This window comes from Ranitomeya imitator, chromosome 2, assembly GCF_032444005.1.
Source record: "Ranitomeya imitator isolate aRanImi1 chromosome 2, aRanImi1.pri, whole genome shotgun sequence".
Lineage (NCBI taxonomy): Eukaryota > Metazoa > Chordata > Amphibia > Anura > Dendrobatidae > Ranitomeya > Ranitomeya imitator.
The window spans coordinates 1564050-1591512 of record NC_091283.1 but is presented as its reverse complement, the minus strand read 5'-3'; the positions used below and the strand labels follow the sequence as shown (position 1 = coordinate 1591512).

The following is a 27463-nucleotide window of genomic DNA, read 5'->3' as shown; positions in this document are numbered from 1 at the left end:
CATGGAGGAATGGGCCAACATACCAACAACAGTGTGTGGCAACCTTGTGAAGACTTACAGAAAACGTTTGACCTCTGTCATTGCCAACAAAGGATATATTACAAAGTATTGAGATGAAATTTTGTTTCTGACCAAATACTTATTTTCCACCATAATATGCAAATAAAATGTTAAAAAAACAGACACTGTGATTTTCTGGATTTTTTTTTCTCAGTTTGTCTCCCATAGTTGAGGTCTACCTATGATGTAAATTACAGACGCCTCTCATCTTTTTAAGTGGTGGAACTTGCACTATTGCTGACTGACTAAATACTTTTTTGCCCCACTGTATACGGGCAGTATTATAGCAGTTATATCCCTGTATATACGGGCAGTATTATAGCAGTTATATCCCTGTATATACAGGCAGTATTATAGCAGTTATATCCCTGTATATATGAGCAGTATTATAGTAGTTATATTCTTGTACATAGGAGGAGTATTATAGTAGTTATATTCTTGTACATAGGGGCAGTATTATAGTAGTTATATTCTTGTACATAGGAGGAGTATTATAGTAGTTATATTCTTGTACATAGGAGCAGTATTATAGTAGTTATATTCTTGTACATAGGAGCAGTATTATAGTAGTTATATTCTTGCACATAGGGGGCAGTATTATAGTAGTTATATTCTTGTACATAGGGTCAGTATTATAGTAGTTATATTCTTGTATATAGGGGGCAGTATTATAGTAGTTATATTCTTGTACATAGGGGCAGTATTATAGTAGTTACAGTGCCTACAAGTAGTATTCAACCCCCTGCAGATTTAGCAGGTTTACACATTTGGAATTAACTTGGCATTGTGACATTTGGACTGTAGATCAGCCTGGAAGTGTGAAATGCACTGCAGCAAAAAAGAATGTTATTTCTTTGTTTATTTTTTTTTTTAAATTGTGAAAAGTCTTTTCAGAGGGTCATTTATTATTTAACCCCTCAACCCACCAGAATTCTGTTTGGTTCCCCTAAAGTATTAAGAAGTAGTTCAGGCACAAAGAACAATGAGCTTCACATGTTTGGATTAATTATCTCTTTTTCCAGCCTTTTCTGACTATTTAAGACCCTCCCCAAACTTGTGAACAGCACTCATACATGGTCAACATGGGAAAGACAAAGGAGCATTCCAAGGCCATCAGAGACAAGATCGTGGAGGGTCACAAGGCTGGCAAGGGGTACAAAACCCTTTCCAAGGAGTTGGGCCTACCTGTCTCCACTGTTGGGAGCATCATCCGGAAGTGGAAGGCTTATGGAACTACTGTTAGCCTTCCACGGCCTGGACAGCCTTTGAAACTTTCCTCCCGTGCCGAGGCCAGGCTTGTCCGAAGAGTCAAGGCTAACCCAAGGACAACAAGGAAGGAGCTCCGGGAAGATATCATGGCAGTGGGGACATTGGTTTCAGTCAATACCATAAGTAACGTACTCCACCGCAATGGTCTCCGTTCCAGACGAGCCCGTAAGGTACCTTTACTTTCAAAGCGTCATGTCAAGGCTCGTCTATAGTTTGCTCATGATCACTTGGAGGACTCTGAGACTGACTGGTTCAAGGTTCTCTGGTCTGATGAGACCAAGATCGAGATCTTTGGTGCCAACCACACACGTGACGTTTGGAGACTGGATGGCACTGCATACGACCCCAAGAATACCATCCCTACAGTCAAGCATGGTGGTGGCAGCATCATGCTGTGGGGCTGTTTCTCAGCCAAGGGGCCTGGCCATCTGGTCCGCATCCATGGAAAGATGGATAGCACGGCCTACCTGGAGATTTTGGCCAAGAACCTCCACTCCTCCATCAAGGATCTTAAGATGGGTCGTCATTTCATCTTCCAACAAGACAACAACCCAAAGCACACAGCCAAGAAAACCAAGGCCTGGTTCAAGAGGCAAAAAAATCAAGGTGTTGCAGTGGCCTAGTCAGTCTCCTGACCTTAACCCAATTGAAAACTTGTGGAAGGAGCTCAAGATTAAAGTCCACATGAGACACCCAAAGAACCTAGATAACTTGGAGAAGATCTGCATGGAGGAGTGGGCCAAGATAACTCCAGAGACCTGTGCCGGCCTGATCAGGTCTTATAAAAGACGATTATTAGCTGTAATTGCAAACAAAGGTTATTCCACAAAATATTAAACCTAGGGGTTGAATAATAATTGACCCACACTTTTATGTTTAAAATTTATAAAAATTTAACTGAGCAACAAAACTTTTTGGTTTGTAAGATTTATGCATCTGTTAATAAATCCTGCTCTTGTTTGAAGTTTGAAGGCTCTAACTTATTTGCATCTTATTAAACCTGCTAAATCTTCAGGGGGTTGAATACTACTTGTAGGCACTGTATATTCCTGTACATAGGAGCAGTATTATAGTAGTTATATTCTTGTATATAGGAGCAGTATTATAGTAATGTTCTTGTACATAGGAGCAGTATTATAGTAGTTATATTCTTGTACATAGTGGGCAGTATTATAGTAGTTATATTCTTGTACATAGTGGGCAGTATTATAGTAGTTATATTCTTGTACATAGGGGCAGTATTATATTAGTTATATTCTTGTATATAGGAGCAGTATTATAGTAGTTATGTTCTTGTACATAGGAGCAGTATTATAGTAGTTATGTTCTTGTACATAGGAGCAGTATTATAGTAGTTATATTCTTGTATATAGGGGCAGTATTATAATTATTAGTGTTAATGTCCAAGTTCATAGTAGACATTTGGTAAATGAGAAAACAAAGAACATAGAGAAGATGATAAAACATAGTGAGGATATAAAATCAGCCATTTTGCTCGTCTTTAGCTCAGTTTGAACCTTCTTGAATTTGCGTGCAGCTATAAACATCTACATTGGGTCCCATTAGAAGAATATTCTCATTACATGGAGATGCTGCAGATCTTGACATGCTAATGATGAGATAATTAACATTTCAGAATACAACTAGCGAGGCACTGGGGTGTTTTGCAGTCGTGATGGCGGTGGGTGAGACAAGCGTCCCTGGTCTCTTGACTTCTGCTTATTCCACTTGCGTGGTCATTCATCTCTGGCATTTAAGGTTCTGGATAAATCCCGACTGGAGAATCTTTTCCTATCTGTTATAGAAGTATTTCTTTAGTAGACGGAGAATTTGTTTATTTTTCCTAATTGCAAAAACAAACACCCAAATGTGATTAATCTGCCATCTCTTAAAAATATTGCAGGATGTAACTCAAGATTAGAGATGAGCGAACCTTTCAAGCTCTTTTTCGGATCGGTGAACGTGCCAATGTTCGATGAATATAGCGAACCACAATTGAATTCAATAGGAGGCAAAAGCAAATGCATAAACAACATACAGTATTCAGGGGTAGACACCAGGAAAAAATGGCATAATTTGATCCATCAATTATGCTATAATTAAAAAAAGACAAAAACACACAGCATGGGTTCCCGTGTATTTCTTGATAACCAGCCAGGCAAAACTGACAGCTGCAGACTGCAACTCTCAGCTGTCAGTGTTAGCAAGGCTGATTATCAAGAATAGTAGAGGTGTCTATGATGTTTTTTTATTTAAATAAATAAATTAAAAATTAACGGTATGGAGTCCAACCATTTTGACAACTGGCCAAGCTAAAGCAGACACCTGTGGGCTGGTATTTTTAGGCTGGTAAGGGGCCATGGATATTGCCCTTCCCCCTGCAACCTAAAAATAACAATCCGCAGCCGCCCCAGAAAAGGCACATCTATCAGATGCACCAATTCTGGCACTTTAGCCGGATCTTCCCACTGGCCCTGTAGCTCTGGCAAGTTTGGTTCATATTTGTGGGGTTGATGTCACCTTTGTATTGCCAGGTGACATCAATCCTACAGGTAGTAATGGAGAGACGTCTTTAAGACACCCATCCATTACTAATCTTATAGTTAGTACTTAAAAAAGTAATTAAACAAATTTAAGTTTCTAATTGTCAACAAGAACAGAAAAGTCACCTGAGCTCATAGCAAACGTATCTCTTGCTGTCCCAGTGTCGGACTGATGAATGGCTGTGAGTCCAGCACTGTAGATACTGTGAATCCCAGTGGCTTAAACTCTGGTAATCTTTCAGTTTACCAGAGTCCACAGATGCCAGGTTTCCCGACAGCTGCGAGTCCCGCAAACCTCATATGAAACTGATGGACATTTTAAGGTTACTGAAGTTCCCAGCTGCTGGAACACCTGAAGGCTATAAACTAAGGTTACCTTGGGTGTGTAATTTATTGTACTTGTTAAAAAAAAAAAAAAAAAAAAACAACAGTAAGGTCCCGCATAAATTTTCCTAAACAGCTGAAGGAAAACCGATGGCTGAGGTTAATATTCTGGGAAAAAGACCATATTCATAAAGGTTCCCAGTTGTCACGATATGGTATGAAATATCATATAAGTAGTTTCTCTTGTTAGCCAGGCTGCGGGCTAAAAAGCCCCTTCCCGTTCACTCAGCCAAGAGCTTTCCTTTCCAAGGTATGGGGGAAGAAGAGTTTATTACCTCTAGCTCGGAGAGCAAAGGTATTTACGACCGACATTCCTGCAGTGGAAAGTGACCAGCTAGAACTGGATTATAAGCCTCTAGAATCCATGAAAGTTCTTTGTTCTGTTTTTGTAAGATATTACGCAAACCATTTAAGATAGGAACAGGAAAATACATATTCTTAATCTCCCTCGGTGGATCTATCCACCACGGTAAACCTGAGCTTCTAACTCCATCTGGTAAAGAAGTAGGGATTTCTCTGTAAATATGTATCACAGATAGGACATATTTTATCTTATTAGAATGCCCACGTTAATCCGAGATGAATGCTGGGTTTGTTATGACATGTTTTGTAGCGGAGTTATAGAAATTAGATAAAAGTTAGGGTAAAATTAGTTAACTGAAGAGGTAGGAGGGACGAGGTGATCCAACCCCTTTCTGGGATGTCACAGGCTGCAGCTATAACTGTCTGCCCAGATCCCAGCAGTCACTTCTTGTCTTTTTCCTGGAGAGCCCGGATGTCACGATATGGTATGAAATATCATACAGTGGGGCAAAAAAGTATTTAGTCAGTCAGCAATAGTGCAAGTTCCACCACTTAAAAAGATGAGAGGCATCTGTAATTTACATCATAGGTAGACCTCAACTATGGGAGACAAACTGAGAAAACAAAAAATCCAGAAAATCACATTTTCTGTTTTTTTAACATTTTATTTGCATATTATGGTGGAAAATAAGTATTTGGTCAGAAACAAACAATCAAGATTTCTGGCTCTCACAGACCTGTAACTTCTTCTTTAAGAGTCTCCTCTTTCCTCCACTCATTACCTGTAGTAATGGCACCTGTTTAAACTTGTTATCAGTATAAAAAGACACCTGTGCACACCCTCAAACAGTCTGACTCCAAACTCCACTATGGTGAAGACCAAAGAGCTGTCAAAGGACACCAGAAACAAAATTGTAGCCCTGCACCAGGCTGGGAATACTGAATCTGCAATAGCCAACCAGCTTGGAGTGAAGAAATCAACAGTGGGAGCAATAATTAGAAAATGGAAGACATACAAGACCACTGATAATCTCCCTCGATCTGGGGCTCCACGCAAAATCCCACCCCGTGGGGTCAGAATGATCACAAGAACGGTGAGCAAAAATCCCAGAACCACGCGGGGGGACCTAGTGAATGAACTGCAGAGAGCTGGGACCAATGTAACAAGGCCTACCATAAGTAACACACTACGCCTGTTGTGGATTCTGTTTTTGGGCTCCCTCTGGTGGTTACAGATGGTACTGGGTGACTTGTGTTTTCTGCGGTCTCTGGTGTCCACCTGTTCTATCAGGATATGGAAGTTTCCTATTTTACCTGGCTTTCTTGTCATTTCCTCGCCGGCTATCAATGTAATCAGTATGTCTTGTTACCTCTGCTTCCCGCTTCTGTAATCTTCAGGACAAGCTAAGTTTTTGATTTTCCTGTTCCACGTTTTGCTTAATTTTTGTCTTAGTCCAGCTTGCAGATATGTGATTCCTTTTTGCTGGTTGCTCTAGTGGGCTGATATTACTCCTAATGTTCCATGAGTTGGCACATGAGTTCAAGTAATTTCAGGATGGTTTTTTGTAGGGTTTTTCGCTGACCGCGCAGTTCACTTTTGTATCCTCTGCTATCTAGTTTTAGCGGGCCTCATTTTGCTGAATCTGTTTTCATAACTACGTATGTGCTTTCCTCTCATTTCACCGTCATTACATGTGGGGGGCTGCTATTTCTGTGGGGTGTTTCTCTGGAGGCAAGAGAGGTCTGTGTTTCTTCTAATAGGGGAAGTTAGTCCTTCGGCTGGCGCGAGATGTCTAGGAATCATCGTAGGCACGTTCCCCGGCTACAGCTAGTTGTGTGTTAGGTTCAGGATCGCGGTCAGCTCAGTTTCCATCACCCTAGAGCTTGTTTTGTTTTTTGTGCTTGTCCTTTTGTGATCCCCTGCCATTGGGATCATGACAGTATAGCCGGCCAGAAAGTGGTAATCGTATTGGCTGAAGTAGGAGGAAAAGTAGTCTGAGGAAGTTTTTTTTTTTTTTTTCCCTCAGAGTTTGCTGCCTAGCCTTAATTGCAGCCTGGCTGCGTCTTACCTCCTCTTAATCCCTGAATGGCTCTGACCTCAGCTGTTTATCATGGACGTCCAGAGTTTGGCTTCCAGCCTGAATAATCTTGCTGCTAAGGTTCAAAATATACAAGATTTTGTTGTACATGCTCCTATGTCTGAACCTAGAATTCCTATCCCAGAGTTTTTTTTCTGGAGATAGATCTAGTTTTCTGAATTTTAGGAACAATTGCAAGTTGTTTCTTTCTTTAAAATCTCGCTCCTCTGGAGACCCTGCTCAGCAAGTCAAAATTGTTATATCTTTCCTGCGGGGTGACCCTCAGAATTGGGCATTTGCATTGGCACCAGGGGATCCTGTGTTGCTCAATGTGGATGCGTTTTTTCTGGCATTGGGTTTGCTCTATGAGGAACCTAACCTAGAGATTCAGGCTGAAAAAGCTTTATTGGCTCTCTCTCAGGGGCAAGATGAAGCAGAAATATATTGTCAGAAATTTCGGAAATGGTCAGTGCTTACTCAGTGGAATGAGTGTGCCCTGGCTGCAAGATTCAGAGATGGCCTTTCTGAGGCCATTAAAGATGTTATGGTGGGGTTCCCTGCGCCTACAGGTCTGAATGAGTCTATGACTATGGCTATTCAGATTGATCAGCGTTTACGGGAGCGCAAACCTCTGCACCATTTGGCGGTGTCTTCTGAACAGGCACCTGAGACAATGCAATGTGATAGAATTCAGTCCAGAAGTGAACGGCAAAACTATAGGCGGAAAAATGGGTTGTGTTTTTATTGTGGTGATTCAGCTCATGTTATATCAGCATGCTCTAAACGCACAAAAAAGCTTGATAAGTCTGTTGCCATTGGTACTTTACAGTCTAAGTTCATTCTGTCTGTGACTCTGATTTGTTCATTATCAGCCATTTCCGTCGATGCCTATGTGGATTCAGGCGCTGCCCTGAGTCTTATGGATTAGTCATTTGCCAACCGCTGTGGGTTTAGTCTGGAGCCTCTGGAAGTCCCTATTCCTTTGAAAGGAATTGACTCTACACCTTTGGCTATGAACAAACCTCAGTACTGAACACAAGTGACCATGCGTATGACTCCCGTTCATCAGGAGGTGATTCGCTTCCTGGTACTGTATAATTTACATGATGTCTTAGTGCTTGGTCTGCCATGGTTACAAACTCATAACCCAGTCTTGGACTGGAAAACGAGGTCTGTGTTAAGCTGGGGATGTCAGGGGGTTCATGATGATGCACCTTCGATTTCTATCGCTTCATCTACTCCTTCTGAGGTTCCTGTATTTTTGTCTGATTATCGGGATGTTTTTGAGGAGCCTAAGCTCAATTCGCTTCCTCCTCACAGGGATTGCGATTGTGCTATAGATTTGATTCCTGGCAGTAAATTTCCTAAAGGACGTTTGTTCAATCTGTCAGTGCCAGAGCATACTGCTATGCGGGATTATGTTAAGGAGTCCTTGGAAAAGGGACATATCCGTCCATCTTCGTCCCCTTTGGGAGCAGGTTTTTTTTTCGTGGCCAAAAAAGATGGTTCCTTGAGGCCTTGTATAGATTACCGTCTTTTGAATAAGATTACAGTCAAATATCAGTATCCTTTGCCATTGTTGACTGATTTGTTCGCTCGCATTAAGGGGGCTAAATGGTTCACTAAGATTGATCTTCGGGGTGCGTATAATCTTGTGCGGATAAAGCAGGGTGATGAGTGGAAAACCGCATTTAATACGCCTGAGGGCCATTTTGAGTATTTGGTGATGCCTTTTGGACTTTCTAATGCTCCTTCTGTCTTCCAGTCCTTTATGCACGATATTTTCCGTGAATATCTGGATAAATTTATGATTGTGTATTTGGATGATGTTTTGGTTTTTTCTGATGACTGGGAGTCCCATGTTCAGCAGGTCAGGAAGGTGTTTCAGGTCCTGCGGGCCAATTCTTTGTTTGTAAAAGGTTCAAAGTGTCTCTTTGGAGTCCAGAAGATTTCTTTTTTGGGGTATATTTTTTCCCCTTCTACTATTGAGATGGATCCCGTCAAGGTTCAGGCTATTTGTGACTGGACGCAGCCTACATCTCTTAAGAGTCTACAGAAGTTCTTGGGCTTTGCTAATTTTTATCATCGTTTCATAACTAATTTTTCTAGTGTTGTTAAGCCTTTGACGGATTTGACTAAGAAGGGTGCTGATGTTGCTGATTGGTCTCCTGCGGCTGTGGAGGCCTTTCAGGAACTTAAGCGCCGGTTTTCTTCTGCTCCTGTGTTGCGTCAGCCAGATGTTTCGCTTCCTTTTCAGGTTGAGGTTGATGCTTCCGAGATTGGAGCGGGGGCGGTTTTGTCGCAGAGAAGCTCCGATTGCTCAGTGATGAAGCCATCTGCGTTCTTTTCTAGAAAGTTTTCGCCCACTGAGTGGAATTATGATGTTGGTAATCGGGAGCTTTTGGCCATGAAGTGGGCATTTGAGGAGTGGCGTCATTGGCTTGAGGGTGCTAGACATCGTGTGGTGGTCTTGCCTGATCACAAAAATCTGATTTACCTTGAGTCTGCCAAGCGTCTGAATCCTAGACAGGCTCGTTGGTCACTGTTTTTCTCCCGTTTCGATTTTGTGGTTTCATACCTGCCAGGTTCAAAGAATGTGAAGGCGGATGCTCTTTCTAGGAGTTTTGTCCCTGACTCCCCTGGAAATTCTGAGCCCACTGGTATCCTTAGGGATGGGGTGATTTTGTCGGCAGTCTTCCCAGACTTGCGACGTGCTTTGCAGGATTTTCAGGCAGATAAACCTGATCGTTGTCCGCCTGAAAGACTGTTTGTTCCGGATAATTGGACCAGTAGAGTCATCTCCGAGGTCCATTCTTCTGTGTTGGCAGGTCATCCTGGAATATTTGGTACTAGAGACTTGGTGGCCAGGTCTTTTTGGTGGCCTTCCTTGTCGAGGGATGTGCGTTCTTTTGTGCAGTCTTGTGAAGTTTGCGCTCGGGCTAAGCCTTGCTGTTCTCGGGCCAGTGGATTGTTGTCACCTTTGCCTATCCCGAAGAGGCCTTGGACGCACATTTCCATGGACTTTATTTCGGATCTCCCTGTCTCTCAAAAAATGTCCGTCATCTGGGTTGTGTGTGACCGCTTTTCTAAGATGGTTCATCTGGTACCCTTGCCTAAGTTACCTTCCTCCTCTGAGTTGGTCCCTCTGTTTTTTCAGAACGTGGTTCGTTTGCATGGGATTCCGGAGAACATCGTTTCTGACAGGGGATCCCAGTTTGTGTCTAGATTTTGGCGGACGTTCTGTGCTAAGATGGGCATTGATTTGTCCTTTTCGTCTGCATTCCATCCTCAGACGAATGGCCAGACGGAACGAACTAATCAGACCTTGGAAAGTTATTTAAGGTGTTTTGTTTCTGCTGATCAAGATGACTGGGTTACCTTTTTGCCGCTTGCCGAATTTGCCCTTAATAAATCGGGCTAGTTCTGCTACCTTGGTTTCTCCTTTCTTTTGTAATTCGGGGTTTCATCCTCATTTTTCCTCTGGTCAGGTGGAGCCTTCTGATTGTCCTGGAGTGGACATGGTGGTGGATAGGTTGCATCAGATTTGGAGTCATGTGGTGGACAATTTGAAGTTGTCCCAGGAAAGGGCTCAGCAGTTTGCTAATCGCCGTCGCCGCTTGGGTCCTCGACTTCATGTTGGGGACTTGGTGTGGTTGTCTTCTCGTTTTGTTCCTATGAAGGTCTCTTCTCCTAAGTTCAAGCCTCGGTTCATCGGTCCCTATAGGATCTTGGAAATTCTTAACCCTGTGTCGTTTCGTTTGGATCTCCCGACATCGTTTGCTATTCATAATGTGTTCCATCGGTCGTTGTTGCGGAGGTATGAGGTACCTGTTGTTCCTTCGCTTGAACCTCCTGCTCCGGTGCTGGTGGAGGGAGAGTTGGAGTATGTTGTGGAGAAGATCTTGGATTCTCGTGTTTCCAGACGGAAACTCCAATATTTGGTCAAGTGGAAGGGTTATGGTCAGGAGGATAATTCTTGGGTGGTTGCCTCTGATGTTCATGCTGCTGATTTGGTCCGTGCATTTCATAGGGCTCATCCTGGTCGCTCTGGTGGTTCTCGTGAGGGTTCGGTGACCCCTCCTCAAGGGGGGGGTACTGTTGTGGATTCTGTTTTTGGGCTCCCTCTGGTGGTTACAGATGGTACTGGGTGACTTGTGTTCTCTGGTGTCCACCTGTTCTATCAGGATATGGGAGTTTCCTATTTAACCTGGCTTTCTTGTCATTTCCTCGCCGGCTATCAATGTAATCAGTGTGTCTTGTTACCTCTGCTTCCCGCTTCTGTAATCTTCAGGACAAGCTAAGTTTTTGATTTTCCTGTTCCACGTTTTGCTTAATTTTTGTCTTACTCCAGCTTGCAGATATGTGATTCCTTTTTGCTGGTTGCTCTAGTGGGCTGATATTACTCCTCATGTTCCATGAGTTGGCACATGAGTTCAATTAATTTCAGGATGGTTTTTTGTAGGGTTTTTCGCTGACCGCGCAGTTCACTTTTGTATCCTCTGCTATCTAGCTTTAGCGGGCCTCATTTTGCTGAATCTGTTTTTATAACTACGTATGTGCTTTCCTCTCATTTCACCGTCATTACATGTGGGGGGCTGCTATTTCTGTGGGGTGTTTCTCTGGAGGCAAGAGAGGTCTGTGTTTCTTCTAATAGGGGAAGTTAGTCCTTCGGCTGGCGCGAGAAGTCTAGGAATCATCGTAGGCACGTTCCCCGGCTACAGCTAGTTGTGTGTTAGGTTCAGGATCGCGGTCAGCTCAGTTTCCATCACCCTAGAGCTTGTTTTGTTTTTTGTGATCCCCTGCCATTGGGATAATGACATACGCCACCATGCCAGACGTGTCCCACTGCTTAAGCCAGTACATGTCCGGGCCCGTCTGAAGTTTGCTAGAGAGCATTTGGATGATCCAGAGGAGTTTTAGGAGAATGTCCTATGGTCTGATGAAACCAAACTGGAACTGTTTGGTAGAAACACAACTTGTCGTGTTTGGAGGAAAAAGAATACTGAGTTGCATCCATCAAACACCATACCTACGGTAAAGCATGGTGATGGAAACATCATGCTTTGGGGCTGTTTCTCTGCAAAGGGGCCATTACGACTGATCCGGGTACATGAAAGAATGAATGGGGCCATGTATCGTGAGATTTTGAGTGCAAACCTCCTTCCATCAGCAAGGGCATTGAAGATGAAACGTGGATGGGTCTTTCAACATGACAATGATCCAAAGCACACCGCCAGGGCAACGAAGGAGTGGCTTCGTAAGAAGCATTTCAAGGTCCTGGAGTGGCCTAGCCAGTCTCCAGATCTCAACCCTATAGAAAACCTTTGGAGGGAGTTGAAAGTCCGTGTTGCCAAGCGAAAAGCCAAAAACATCACTGCTCTAGAGGAGATCTGCATGGAGGAATGGGCCAACATACCAACAACAGTGTGTGGCAACCTTGTGAAGACTTACAGAAAACGTTTGACCTCTGTCATTGCCAACAAAGGATATATTACAAAGTATTGAGATGAAATTTTGTTTCTGACCAAATACTTATTTTCCACCATAATATGCAAATAAAATGTTAAAAAAAACAGACAATGTGATTTTCTGGATTTTTTTTTTCTCCGTTTGTCTCCCATAGTTGAGGTCTACCTATGATGTAAATTACAGACGCCTCTCATCTTTTTAAGTGGTGGAACTTGCACTATTGCTGACTGACTAAATACTTTTTTGCCCCACTGTATAAGTAGTTTCTCTTGCTACCAGGCTACCAGGCTGTTGGCTAAAAAGCCCCCCCTTCCCTTTCACTCAGCCAAGAGCTTTCCTTTCTAAGGTATGGGGGAAGAGGAGTTTATTGCTTCTAGCTCTGACAGCCAAAGGTATTTACGACCGGCATCCCTGCAGTGGAAAGTGACCAGCTAGAACTGGAAAAATGTCTCCAAAATTCATGGAAGTCCTTTGTTCCATTATTGTAAGATATTAGTTAACTGAAGAGGTAGAAGAGACGAGGCTATCCAACCCCTTTCTGGGATGTCACAGGCTGAAGCTATAACTTTCTGCCCAGATCCCAGCAGTCACTTCTTGTCTTTTTCCTGGAGAGCCCTGAGCACGTCCAATGAGCTGGGACGTATGGAAGCTCCACTAGCCTGGTTGTGTGCAATGCTTTGAACACATGTAAGTGTTATTCTCATGTAATCCTTGTTTTTTTTATAATTACTTTGTACATATTTGCAATTGTCTCATTTGTAACGTCTTTGTAAAATATTTTGATAAAGCACTGCCTAAATTTTGTGGGGTATATTATTTAATACTAGTTCTCTCCATGCTCTAAACGTACACTAAAGTGTTGTGAGTTCTGTTTTTGGGCTCCCTCTGGTGGTTACTGATGGTACTGGGTGATTTGTGTTCTGCTGTCTCTGGTGTCCACCTGTTCTATTAGGATTTGGGAGTTTCCTATTTAACCGGGCTTTCTTGTCATTTCCCCGCCGGCTATCAAGGTTATCAGAGTGTTTTGTTACCTCAGCTTCTGGCTTCAGTAATCTTCAGGACAAGCTAAGTTTTTGATTTTCTTGTTTCACGTTTAACTTTATTTTTGTCTTGCCCAGCTTGCATGTAATTGTTTCTTTGCTGCTGGTTGCTCTAGTGGGCTGTAATTGCTCCTCATGTTCCATGAGTTGGAACATGAGTTCAAGTAATTACAGGATGGTTTTTTGAAGGTTTTTTTGCTGACCGCGCAGTTTACTTTTGTATCCTCTGCTATCTAGTTTTAGCGGGCCTCATTTTGCTGAATCTGTTTTCATACTGTGTATGTGCCTTCCTCTCATTTCACCGTCATTATATGTGGGGGGCTGCTATTTCTGTGGGGTATTTCTCTGGAGGCAAGAGAGGTCTGTGTTTCTTCTAATAGGGGAAGTTAGATCTTCGGCTGGTGCGAGACGTCTAGGATCAACGTAGGCACGTTCCCCGGCTATTGTTATTTGTGTGTTCAGGTTTAGGGTCGCGGTCAGCTCAGGTTCCATCACCCTAGAGCTCGTTGGTGCTTGTCCTTTTGTGATTCCCTGCCATTGGAATCATGACACTAAAGGTACCGTCACACTTAGCAACGCTGCAGCGATACCGACAACGATCCGGATCGCTGCAGCGTCGCTGTTTGGTCGCTGGAGAGCTGTCACACAGACCGCTCTCCAGCGACCAACGATGCCGGTAACCAGGGTAAACATTGGGTAACTAAGCGCAGGGCCGCGCTTAGTAACCCGATGTTTACCCTGGTTACCATCCTAAAAGTAAAAAAAAACAAACACTACATACTTACCTACAGCCGTCTGTCCTCCAGCGCTGTGCTCTGCACTCCTCCTGTACTGGCTGTGAGCACAGCGGCCGGAAAGCAGAGCGGTGACGTCACCGCTCTGCTTTCCGGCTGACCGACGCTCACAGTCAGTACAGGAGGAGTGCAGAGCACAGCGCTGGAGGACAGACGGCTGTAGGTAAGTATGTAGTGTTTGTTTTTTTTTACTTTTAGGATGGTAACCAGGGTAAACATCGGGTTACTAAGCGCGGCCCTGCGCTTAGTAACCCGATATTTACCCTGGTTACCAGTGAAGACATCGCTGAATCGGTGTCACACACGCCAATTCAGCGATGTCAGCGGGAGATCCAGCAACGAAACAAAGTTCTGGCCTTTCTGCCCCGACCAGCGACAGCACATCAGGGGCCTGATCGCTGCTGCCTGTCACACTGGACGATATCGCTAGCGAGGACGCTGCAACGTCACAGATCGCTAGCGATATCGTCTAGTGTGACAGTACCTTAAGTCTCCTTAAGGGAATTACGCTACTGTTTTTGGGTTAGCTTCGGACCCGTTTAATCGAAGCTGGTGGCAGCATACGTTTTGTACTGGGTAGTTGGGTGTTGTTGTAGCGACTGCGGCGTTGATAATTATTGTTCCTGCCTGAGCGGGAGTAGTTATCGCGTCGCTGCAGCGTGCCCATTAGCCAGTACATGGCAGGCAGCCTTTCTGGCGACTAATTACCCAGGGTGCAGTACCTAATCTGACCTGAGAGTAAGGGGGGCGCCAGAGAGCTACAAGTGTTAAGTGGAACTGTAAGCGGGATATACATAAATACCTGCAGTTCGTGGTATATTGAAGAGCAGTGGGATACCTAGAATAAGCCCCTGCTGTAAACTAAGAGGTCAATAGCCATGTGTGTGTTTTTTTATCACATTGTGGAGTGGAGGGATAACTAAGATAAGCCCCCCTGCACATGTGATAGCCATCTGTTGGCCTAAAGTCACCCCGATCCGTGACGTAGGGGTGACGGTCACGGTGTGAATCGTGACAAATTGGTGGCAGCGGTCAGGGATTCCTGACACCGGAGCACGTCCAATGAACTGGGACGTATGGAAGCTCCACTAGCCTGGTTGCCTGCAATGCTCTGAGAACATGTGAGTTATCTTTTCTCCTGTAATCCCTTTATGTTATAATTACCTTGTACATATTTGCAATTGTCTCATTTGTAACATCTTTGTAAAATATTTTGATAAAGCACTGCCTAAATTTTGTGGGGTATATTATTTAATACTAGTTCTTTCTCCATGCTCTAAAAACGTACCCTAAGTCTCCTGAAGGGAATTACACTACTGTGTTGGGTTAGCTTCGGACCCGTTTAATCGAAGCTGGTGGCAGCGATACCGTATGCAGGCTTTTGGGTGATGTTGTAGCGACTGCGGCGTTGATAATTATTAAGAATGGCAGTCCAATTTAATGAATCTTAATTAAGCCATACTTACTGCATCATCCATTCCAGTGAAGCCAGTGTCCCTGTAAGAGAATTAGAATAATAATTTTCCTCACCTGTCTACAGAGAAGATAATCCATTGGACCTGGGAGAGGTCTAGCTCTGATACATCTAGATGGCAGGCTACATTGTTGCATGATGCAATCATTCAGCCCTCCATCCAGCAGAGACAGTGAGCAGCGTGTGCTGGCACTGCCCAGTGTTTCGCGGGTAAATAATATGACCTGACTGACATCACCTTGTGATAAAGTTCTCACGCTCGCGGTGCCATCAGAAAGGTCCTGGGAGTTCACAGCCAATGAACTCCGTTCAACTTACTGACACCAGAACGAACACAGTTACCACTTTTCCCATGGTGTGCATGCCGATGTCAGTGAATTGAACAGAGCTCATCGGCTGTGAACTCCCAGGACATTTCTGATGGCACCGCGAGTGTGAGAACTTTCTTAAGTTCGAGGTAACATCAGTGAGGTTAAGTGAGTTCACTGCGAGGCACTGAGCTGAGTTAGAGTCTATAGACACATCTCCATTACTAAGCCGTGGGCTTGATGTCACCAGATCATTATAATACAAAGGTGACATCAACCCCACAAATATGAATCTCACTTGCCACCACTACAGAGCAAGTGGGAGGAGCCAGGCAGAGCGCCAGTATTGGTGCAACTAATTGATGCGCCTATTTTGGAGAGGCTTCAGGCTGCTACTTTTAGGCTGGGGGGGAGGAGAACCCGTATCAATGGCCCTTAACAGCCTGAGAATACGAGCCCCCAGCTGTCCGCTTTAGCTTGGCTTGTCGTCAAAAATGAAGGGGGGACCACACACTGTTTTTTGTTTTTTTTTTATAATAAAAAAATGTCACGGGGATCCCTCTATTCTTGACACCCAGCCCTGCTGAAGCTGACAGCTGAGGGTTGCAGCCTGCAGCTTTGCCTGGCTGGTTATCAAAAATACAGGGGAACAAATGTCTTTTTTTAATTGTATTTATAGCACAGGCGGCTGATGAATAATCCCATCATCTGCCACCTGCTCTCGCTGTTAATAGTTAAATACAACTCATCATTGTCCCCTGCTAGTGCTGATGACAGGGCAAGCACGGGACAGTGATGTGAGCCATCTTCACTTCAGCATTAACAGTACCGCTGATTCCCAGGCGCCGGTACATGTGATATGGATGGCACAGGGATGTCATCTATGTGCGGTATGTTTTGTGGCCCATGCAGCTACCGGAAACACGGACGTCTGAAAGAGCCTTAATGAACTCTGTCATTTAACTAACTTTATAAACACTGATGAAGGAAAGAGCTTAAATCGTGTCTTATCTGAGAAGGCTAAAAGGTTACTCCATAGGATTGCACTCACCAGACATGGTTAAGTTGAAGACTCGCTGCAGATCCGAGAGTCCAGGAGAGAGCAGAGGTTAAGATGCAGAGCGGAATAAGTGTGGTAAATAATAAAGTTCCAGAGATTATTAGTGCATGCGGCTTTATTATTCTACGCGTTCAAGATTCCTTCATCAGGAAACAGCACAGGAACATCCTGGACACTTATCCCAATCTGCATTTACCTAACTTTTCCAAACTTTTGGCGATTTTTAAGAAAAAAAGCACCAATACGAATCCGAATGTGCAACATTCGTGCCGAATTTAAGATTGGCGTACATATTCAGAACAAGTTCGCTCATCTCTTTTCACGATCAGTAATGTAATGTCTGTACACAGTGACTGCACCAGCAGAATATTGAGTGCAGCTCTGGGGTATAATACAGGATGTAACTCAGGATCAGTAATGTAATGTATGTACACAGTGACTGCACCAGCAGAATAGTGAGTGCAGCTCTGGGGTATAATACAGGATATAACTCAGGATGAGTAATGTAATGTACAGGTCCTTCTCAAAAAATTAGCATATAGTGTTAAATTTCATTATTTACCATAATGTAATGATTACAATTAAACTTTCATATATTATAGATTCATTATCCACCAACTGAAATTTGTCAGGTCTTTTATTGTTTTAATACTGATGATTTTGGCATACAACTCCTGATAACCCAAAAAACCTGTCTCAATAAATTAGCATATTTCACCCATCCAATCAAATAAAAGTGTTTTTTAATAACAAACAAAAAAACCATCAAATAATAATGTTCAGTTATGCACTCAATACTTGGTCGGGAATCCTTTGGCAGAAATGACTGCTTCAATGCGGCGTGGCATGGAGGCAATCAGCCTGTGACACTGCTGAGATGTTATGGAGGCCCAGGATGCTTCAATAGCGGCCTTAAGCTCATCCAGAGTGTTGGGTCTTGCGTCTCTCAACTTTCTCTTCACAATATCCCACAGAATCTCTATGGGGTTCAGGTCAGGAGAGTTGGCAGGCCAATTGAGCACAGTAATACCATGGTCAGTAAACCATTTACCAGTGGTTTTGGCACTGTGAGCAGGTGCCAGGTCGTGCTGAAAAATGAAATCTTCATCTCCATAAAGCATTTCAGCCGATGGAAGCATGAAGTGCTCCAAAATCTCCTGATAGCTAGCTGCATTGACCCTGCCCTTGATGAAACACAGTGGACCAACACCAGCAGCTGACATGGACTTCAGGCATTTTGGCATTTCCTTCTCCCCAGTCTTCCTCCAGACTCTGGCACCTTGATTTCCGAATGACATGCAAAATTTGCTTTCATCAGAAAAAAGTACTTGGGACCACTTAGCAACAGTCCAGTGCTGCTTCTCTGTAGCCCAGGTCAGGCGCCTCTGCCGCTGTTTATGGTTCAAAAGTGGCTTTACCTGGGGAATGCGGCACCTGTAGCCCATTTCCTGCACACGCCTGTGCACGGTGGCTCTGGATGTTTCCACACCAGACTCAGTCCACTGCTTCCTCAGGTTCCCCAAGGTCTGGAATCGGTCCTTCTCCACAATCTTCCTCAGGGTCCGGTCTCCTCTTCTCGTTGTACAGCGTTTTCTGCCACATTGTTTCCTTCCAACAGACTTACCATTGAGGTGCCTTGATACAGCACTCTGGGAACAGCCTATTTGTTGAGAAATTTCTTTCTGGGTCTTACCCTCTTGCTTGAGGGTGTCAATGAAGGCCTTCTTGACATCTGTCAGGTCGCTAGTCTTACCCATGATGGGGGTTTTGAGTAATGAACCAGGCAGGGAGTTTATAAAAGCCTCAGGTATCTTTTGCATGTGTTTAGAGTTAATTAGTTGATTCAGAAGATTAGGGTAATAGGTCGTTTAGAGAACCTTTTCTTGATATGCTAATTTATTGAGACAGGTTTTTTGGGTCATCAGGAGTTGTATGCCAAAATCATCAGTATTAAAACAATAAAAGACCTGACAAATTTCAGTTGGTGGATAATGAATCTATAATATATGAAAGTTTAATTGTAATCATTACATTATGGTAAATAATGAAATTTAACACTATATGCTAATTTTTTGAGAAGGACCTGTATGTACACAGTGACTGCATCAGCAGAATTGTGAGTGCAGCTCTGGAGTATAATACAGGATGTAACTCAGGATCAGTAATGTAATGTATGTACAAAGTGACTGCACCAGCAGAATAGTGAGCGCAGCTCTGGGGTATAATACAGGATGTAACTCAGGATCAGTAATGTATGTACACAGTGACTGCACCAGCAGAATAGTGAGTGCAGCTCTGGGGTATAATACAGGATGTAACTCAGGATCAGTAATGTAATGTATGTACACAGTGACTGCACCAGCAGAATAGTGAGTGCAGCTCTGGGGTATAATACAGGATGTAACTCAGGATCAGTAATGTAATGTATGTACACAGTGACTGCACCAGCAGAATAGTGAGTGCAGCTCTGGGGTATAATACAGGATGTAACTCAGGATCAGTAATGTAATGTATGTACACAGTGACTGCACCAGCTGAATAGTGAGTGCAGCTCTGGGGTATAAGTGTGTACGTTGTGTAAAAGTTGTGAGCTCAGAATTCCAATTAATGGTGTTTTGTGCAGTGATGTAGGGGCTTTTTCTTCAGCTTTTTGGCGTCATTGGAATCGGAGGGGCTACACTCCCTTTACTGTACATCAGATTTTTTGAACAAGCTAAACTATTTTTTACATGTTTTTCTGACACGCGGCCATGTTATCCTTTTAGTTATCTGCTATACGCCAAAAAAAAAATTGCTATTAACCCCTTAATGACCGCCAATACGTCTTTTAACTGACCTGAGATATAAGAGAATAGCCTCCCCATACAGGTGACAATCCAGCATCTGTCGGCTGTACACTATAGCTGACAACTTGCTGCATCAGCCACGATCAGTATTTGCACCTTCTAAATCTGTTTAACCCTTTAGATGCTGCTGTCAATAGTGACTACATCATTATAAATGGTTAACAGTGTGTGGGGGCTTCTTCTTTATCCCAATTGGTGCCCTCAGATCATGATTTTGTTGTCCTGATGTTTGCCATGGCAATTCATGACCAAATAGCGGCCTTACAGTCTGCCGGCTGTAGTAATCTGTTTAGAAGTTAGCAACATTTAGGTGGTAAAAATACACATTTTCATTTCTGTCATACCACTTTGCATTAATTCCTGTAAAGCACCTGAAGGGTTAATAAACTACCTGACAGCAGTTTTCAATATGTTTAGGGGTGCTGTTTTTAAAATGGTATCACGTTTGGGGGTTTCCCAATATAGGAGACCCCTAAAGTCACTTCAAACATGGATAAGTCCCTAAAAAAATAAATTTTGTAAATTTCTTTGAAAAAATGAAAAATTGCTGCTACATTTTTAAACCTCCTAAAAAGCTAACAAAATAAAATAACATTTTACAAATGGTCCTGATGTAAAGCAGACATGTGGGAAATGTTATTTATTAATGGTTTGCTGTTGTATGACTATCTGGATTAAAGGGATAATCATTCAAATTTAGAAAATTGCAAATTTTTTTACATTTTTCTCAAATTTTTGATTTTTTTTATAAATAAACACAAAAAATGTTGAACTAAATTTACCATTATCATAAAGTAGAATGTGTCACGAAAAAACAATCTCAAAATCACTGGGATTTGTTGAAGCGTTGCAGAGTTATTACCACATAAAGTGACACTGGTCAGATTTCAAAAATTTGGCTCGGTCACTAAGGGGTTAAAATATTATTGTGCCGTCGTTGGGTGATCGGGTGGTGATGGTGCGGGGCGGCTGGTTCGGTAGATTCTAGGACTTGTATTGACTTTTTGCTGTAATTTCTTCCTCTGAAGGCGAGCGGTGATATCAGAGGTCCTGCGCCATCCCGCCTCCCCCCGTCATTACAGGTATGTGGGGCCCATAGAGGCATTAAACTACGGCCCCTCAGGATTTAACCCCTTAAGGATGCAGCCACCACTGTTCTTCAGGACACAGGGAATTCTGAAATTTTACTTTGTGACATTTTGTTTTCTTGCTTTTCTCCATTTTTTGTTGCTTCAGTTTTCAGTTACTATCAAAGCACAAATTACATACGAAGAACACGGTCCATCTATCGGGTCACAGAACCAAATCAAGGGCACGAGAGGTTTGCCTTTCAGTTTAGGATTCATCTTTCATGAATATGAATTGGAGCAATGCAATAGAGGGACGAGCTGCCAGGGGTCCGCTCCAGGCAGCCCCTGCCCCACCTCCGGGTGTCCCCTCCAGGCAGCCCCTGCCCCACCTCCGGGTGTCCCGTGCCCCCTCCCTCCAGGCGTCCCCTCCGGGCAGCCCCTACCCCCCCCTCCGGGTGTCCCCTCCGGGCAGCCCCTGCCCCCCCCTCTGGGTGTCCCCTCCGGGCAGCAACTGCCCCCCCCCCTCTGAGTATCCCCTGCCCCCCCTCTGGGTGTCCCCTCCGGGCAGCCCCTGCCCCCTCCCCCCTCTGAGTGTCCCCTGCCCCCCCCCCTCTGGGTGTCCCCTCCAGGAAGCCCCTGCCCCCCCCTCTGGGTGTCCCCTCCGGGCAGCCCCTGCCCCCCCCCTCTGGGTGTCCCCTCCGGGCAGCCCCTGCCCCCCCCTCTGGGTGTCCCCTCCGGGCAGCCCCTGCCCCCCCCTCTGGGTGTCCCCTCCGGGCAGCCCCTGCCCCCCCCCCCCCCCCTCTGGGTGTCCCCTGCCCCCCCCTCTGGGTGTCCCCTCCAGGAAGCCCCTGGCCCCCCTCCGGGCTGCCCCCGCCCCCCGATCTGCTCAGTGATAACCGTTTTACCATCGTCTGAAATCATTAACACAAGCACAAAAACCATGATAAATGGACATGAGCCGATATTAGATGTTAGCAATGATACACATAGAAAATACGGAACATTTATAACATCGGGAAGAAAACAGAATTAATATTTTGCACTTTGGAGCATGCGTTTAATGCTGTTCTATGACATTGGGAGCGGGAGGATTGGACAGATAATGATCAACATCCCAAAAAGCGTAAGGGGTTAAAAGACAAATGGCAGCGCTGATTATGCAAATCATCATCACCCCCCCGCAGGGTACAAGCAGCTCATGCATCGTCATCATTAGTACTGGAACATGCAATGTCCGCCACCGCTCACCGCCATCTTACCATATCGTCTGCCAACGTTTTTATTTGAATGTTCTATAAAAGCCAATAAAAAGGAAAGAAAATAATCAACATAAGAACAAAGAACAATTAATCAACACCACCACAATTTCAGAAACTGAGGGGACAGACATTGAAGAACAGGTCATTAACGGGTGTCACGGGGGTCTGACATCCAGTACCTCCCGCCATCTGCAGAACCCAGTGGATGGGAGTCGGACATCTGGCCAATAGGGAGCGAATATAAACAGTATTCTGGAATATCTGGCTCCTCGTCTATGCTCCTGGCACATCGGTAGCTGCGGCCATGTCCGATACTGCTGGCCCTATTGGACAAACAATCAGTAGATTTGGTTTCCAGTACCATCTCTATGCTGACGACACCCAATTATACACTTCTGCTCCTGATATCTCGCCTGCCTTATTAGAAAACACCAGTGATTGTCTTACCGCTGTCTCTAACATCATGTCCTCCCTCTATCTGAAACTAAACCTGTCAAAAACTGAACTCCTCGTGTTCTCTCCTTCTACTAACCTACCTTTGCCTGACATTGCCATCTCCGTGTGCGGTTCCACCATTACTCCAAAGCAACATGCCCGCTGCCTTGGGGTCATCCTTGATTCTGACCTTTCATTCACCCCCCACATCCGATCACTGGCTCGCTCTTCTTACCTGCATCTCAAAAACATTTCTAGAATTCGCCCTTTTCTTAATTTCGACTCTGCAGAACCTCTTACTGTTTCACTTATTCATTCTCGTCTGGACTATTGTAAGTCTCTACTAATCGGCCTCCCTCTTACCAAACTTTCCCCGCTCCAATCTGTCCTGAATGCTGCTGCCAGGATCATATTCCTCACCAACCGTTACACCGATGCCTCTACCCTGTGCCAGTCATTACACTGGCTACCCATCCACTCCAGAATCCAGTACAAAACTACTACCCTCATCCACAAAGCACTCCATGGCTCAGCACCACCCTACATCTCCTCTCTGGTATCAGTCTACCACCCTACCCGTGCCCTCCGCTCCGCTAATGACCTCAGGTTAGCATCCTCAATAATCAGAACCTCCCACTCCCGTCTCCAAGACTTTACACGTGCTGCGCCGATTCTTTGGAATTCACTACCTAGGTTAATACGATTAATCCCCAATCCCCACAGTTTTAAGCGTACCCTAAAAACTCATTTGTTCAGACTGGCCTACCGCCTCAATGCATTAACCTAACGATCCCTGTGTGGCCTATTTATAATAAAAAAAAAAAAAAAAAAAAAGGTTCCTCGCATCATGTTCTCATACACTTTATGCAGTATTAGCCCTCTGTGTCTGTACTGCTACATACTTAGGCAGGTAACTGGTTCATGCAGCTTTACATGAACACCTGAGCCTTACACTATAGCTGGTCCGAATAACTAAAGCAATTGTTACCATCCACCTCTCGTGTCTCCCCTTTTCCCCATAGTTTGTAGCTTGCGAGCAGCAGGGCCCTCACTCCTCCTGGTATCTGTTTTGAACTGTATTTCTGTTATGCTGTAATGTCTATTGTCTGTACAAGTCCCCTCTATAATTTGTAAAGCGCTGCGGAATATGTTGGCGCTATATAAATAAAAATTATTATTATTATTATATTATTACTGCTGGACCTGGCACAGACAATTCTACAGAGGAGCAGTTACACGGCTCCCAGGGTCACAGCTTATTACCAATGTGGAAATAATTTTTACCATTATGTTATGGTTATTAGCAGTAAAATATGAAACAAATTATTATTCTCTGTACTAAGAGTAAATCTCACAAGGTCTTTGACATCACCAGTGTCTGCTGAAAAATATTTATTACTGTTAAGGTTGGGGAGGGACTTAAGCATGTGTAGCTGTAACAAGTCACCTGGCTCCACAGGTGGTCCTGCCTTTCAGCTGCAAAGTAGGAATTTACAACCCCACCAACTTCCTATAGCTAGAATCCAGGTCCTACAAGAAGACCCCCTGTGGAGCCAAACCAAGCTTTCTTCTTTGTTCAGACATCTAGTATTTCATACGGAGAATATAGGCTTATCGTACACCCTGGCCACACACACTTTGTGTGCTTTATGGACCAATCTCGATCTGTTCTTGCACCCAAGGGTATAAAGATACATAGAACAGCTACTGGAAGCCAGGTAGTAAAGCTGTGTTTGGCCTCAACCCATAGCAGGAGCCACGCAGGATCAGATAGCGTCAGAACCACCACCCTAGAACAGTCTAGAAAGGAGCTATGATCTTTCATAGGTTTTGGGAGATTTATTTACAAACCTCCAGGTGAGGGGATTTAGCTTCAGCCCAGAGGGCAGGAGAGGGGATAGAAGCTAGTATTAGGCCATGTGGTCTGTATCTCTTTGATGCGTGCAGTCCACGTCCAGCGACGTGCTGTGAAGGACCGAGGATCCAGCGTACACATGATCTATCACCACCAAGTAATTGACATGATCCACCTGCTTGTATCTTTTGTACGATGCCCTGTATTTGCATATCTGACCATTATATAACGATTGTGTCTATAATGTATTGTTAGTGTGCCCTTAAGGTGATATAATTTATCTTTGGGCTGCTCTTTTATATCGATCCATGAACCCACACATCCGTTTCTCAGTTCAATTTTCCATGCTACCGGGCCTGGTTTCTGCCCATTATAACCCTGTTACCAGACCAGGTGTATATTGAACAAGGACCTGGTGGCAGTCCTACTGGCTGGCAAGGCGCTGTATCATTGGTGCTAGTGAAATGGGCCGCTCAGCCTGTCAAAGCTGTGGGCGAGGTTGCCACTACGTCAGTGTCTGAGTGGGCCACATCCTCTCACTCTCCGTGCCTTGTATTTTCTTCACCTAAATTATGATGACTTCCATAAACCCCAATAAAAGGATAATTCCGATCCAGGAGAATAATAAAGCAATACCAATGGGGAGGAGAATAAACCTGCAGGTGGTGTTCATCTCAATGGCACAAACAGGAATCAACTCCTGGGACTTCATTCCAGAACTTGATAGCACTTGCAATTAATTTAGCGCAGACGCTCCAAAATCACCTTCAGATTGTAAAATAGTCGCATTGCTTACAACATGCATCATTGGATGAGAGGGGAAAGTCGACGCGTTCTACAATCAATGGTAATTGACTCGTCCTTAATTATGTCACAATAAATTCAATTTTGTAATTTCACAGAACATTAAATTATATTTTAATCATATAGAACGATGTGAAACAAACTGGCGGCAATTATCATTAAAGTGCAAGATTAAAACTTGTATACAGCCAAATAAAGAAATTCTAACATATCGCATTGCTTCATTGTGCGGCCATTATGTCGTTAATCACCGCGGATAGATCCAGATCTAACGGATACGCACAAAACTGACAATCAACTTTTACCATTATTTTTTATTTGCAAATTTCGCTTCTTTTAAAAGCATAAAATGCTCAACATCCGTCAGACAGGACCACGACTGCATCACACAGACTGGTGGGCGGCTCTCCTGACCAGAGCGTGACACCATGCATTACTGCTATACGATCATTGTCTGTGTCAGAGTCAGAAACGCGGCACAAGGTAGACACAGAGAGAGAGCGCAGGTGCCACAGGCAGACAGAGAGAGCGCGGGTGCCACAGGCAGACAGTGAGCGCGCAGGTGCCACAGGCAGACACAGAGAGAGAGAGAGCGCAGGCGCCACAGGCAGACAGAGAGAGCGCGGGTGCCACAGGCAGACAGAGAGAGCACAGGTGCCACGGGCAGACACAGAGAGAGAGAGCGCCGACGCCATAGGCAGACAGAGCGCAGGCGCCACAGGCAGACACAGAGCGCAGGCGCCACAGGCAGACAGAGAGAGCGCGGGTGCCACAGGCAGACAGTGAGAGCTCAGGTGCCACAGGCAGACACAGAGAGAGAGAGAGCGCCGGCGCCATAGGCAGACAGAGAGAGCGCAGGCGCCACAGGCAGACAGAGAGAGCGTGGGCGCCACAGGCAGACAGAGAGCGCGGGCGCCACAGGCAGACACAGAGAGAGCGCAAGCGCCACAGGCAGATAGAGAGAGTGTACGGGCACCACAGGCAGACACAGAGAGCGCGGGCGCCATAGGCAGACAGAGAGAGCGCAGGCGCCACAGGCAGACAGAGAGAGTGCGGGCACCACAGGCAGACAGAGAGAGTGCGGGCACCAAAGGCAGACACAGAGTGCAGGTGCTACAGGCAGACAGCGAGAGAGAGCACGGGCGCCACAGGCAGACACAGAAAGAGAGCATGGGAGCCACAGGCAGACAGAGCGCAGGCACCACAGGCAGACAGAGCGCAGGCACCACAGGCAGACAGAGTACAGGTGCTACAGGCAGACACAGAGAGAGAGAGAGAGCGCGGGCGCCACAGGCAGACACAGAGAGAGAGTGCGAGCACCACAGACAGACAGAGAGAGTGCGGGCGCCACAGGCAGACAGAGCGCGGGCGCCACAGACAGACAGAGAGAGAGCGTGGGCGCCACAGTTAGACAGAGAGAGTGTGGGCACCATAGGCAGACAGAGAGAAAGTGCGGGCGCCACAGGTAGACAGAGAAAGCGCGGGCACCACAGGCAAACACAGAGTGCGGGTGCTACAGGCAGACAGCGAGAGAGAGCACGGGCGCCACAGGCAGACAGAGCGCAGGCACCACAGGCAAACACAGAGAGAGAGCATGGGAGCCACAGGCAGACAGAGTACGGGTGCTACAGGCAGACACAGAGAGAGAGTGCGGGTGCTACAGGCAGAGAGCGCGGGCGCCACAGGCCGACACAGAGAGAGAATGCAGGTGCTACAGGCAGACAGAGAGAGTGCGGGTGCTACAGGCAGACAGAGAGAGTGCGGGTGCTACAGGCAGACACAGAGAGAGAGTGCGGGGGCCACAGGCAGACACAGAGAGAGAGTGCGGGGGCCACAGGCAGACACAGAGAGAGAGTGCGGGGGCCACAGGCAGACACAGAGAGAGAGTGCGGGGGCCACAGGCAGACAGAGTGAGAGAGCAGGCACCACAGGTGGACACACAGAGTGACAGAGACACACAAAGAGGAGCGGCACAGAGAGAATGTAATTTATACAGCGGAACCGCTTCTCTTTGCACAGTTCCGGTCTGCGCTATATTGCACATTTACTGCCGCTCATGGAGAAATTACACGAGTTTCCGCAATGATTTAGCCTTAATTTTTGTAAAACTAATTATATAATAGGAAATTTGTTGATCACATTCTGGGACTCGGATTGTTATGTTTGCTAATGACAGGTGTTATGAAGGCAATCCAGAAACACAGTGTGCTTAGCGATCAGAGCGCACACAGTGATCTGACAAATACCCAAAAATACAAGAACGAGCTCTGAGACGTGGAAACTCTGTAGACTGCACACCTGATCCTATCCTAAACACAACTAAAAGCGGCTGTGGATTGCGCCTAACAACTACCTAGGCAACTCGGCACAGCCTAAGAAACTAGCTAGCCTGAAGATAGAAAAATAGGCCTG

At 45.1% G+C, this 27463-nt stretch overlaps 1 protein-coding gene across 4 annotated transcripts in view; it reads right to left on the bottom strand.

The window, feature by feature from the left end:
• The window catches only part of DIAPH2 (diaphanous related formin 2), a 1874941-nt gene that overhangs the window by 1744865 nt on the left and 102613 nt on the right, over positions 1 to 27463 (bottom strand). For 3 of the 4 annotated variants that reach the window (XM_069746079.1, XM_069746080.1, XM_069746082.1), the window contains exon 2: positions 21958 to 21990. The exons of the other annotated variant lie outside the window; for it this stretch is intronic. In XM_069746079.1, the coding sequence (XP_069602180.1) occupies positions 21958 to 21990 (33 nt within the window). The remainder of the gene's footprint in view (positions 1 to 21957; positions 21991 to 27463) is intronic. 4 annotated transcript variants of the gene reach the window in all.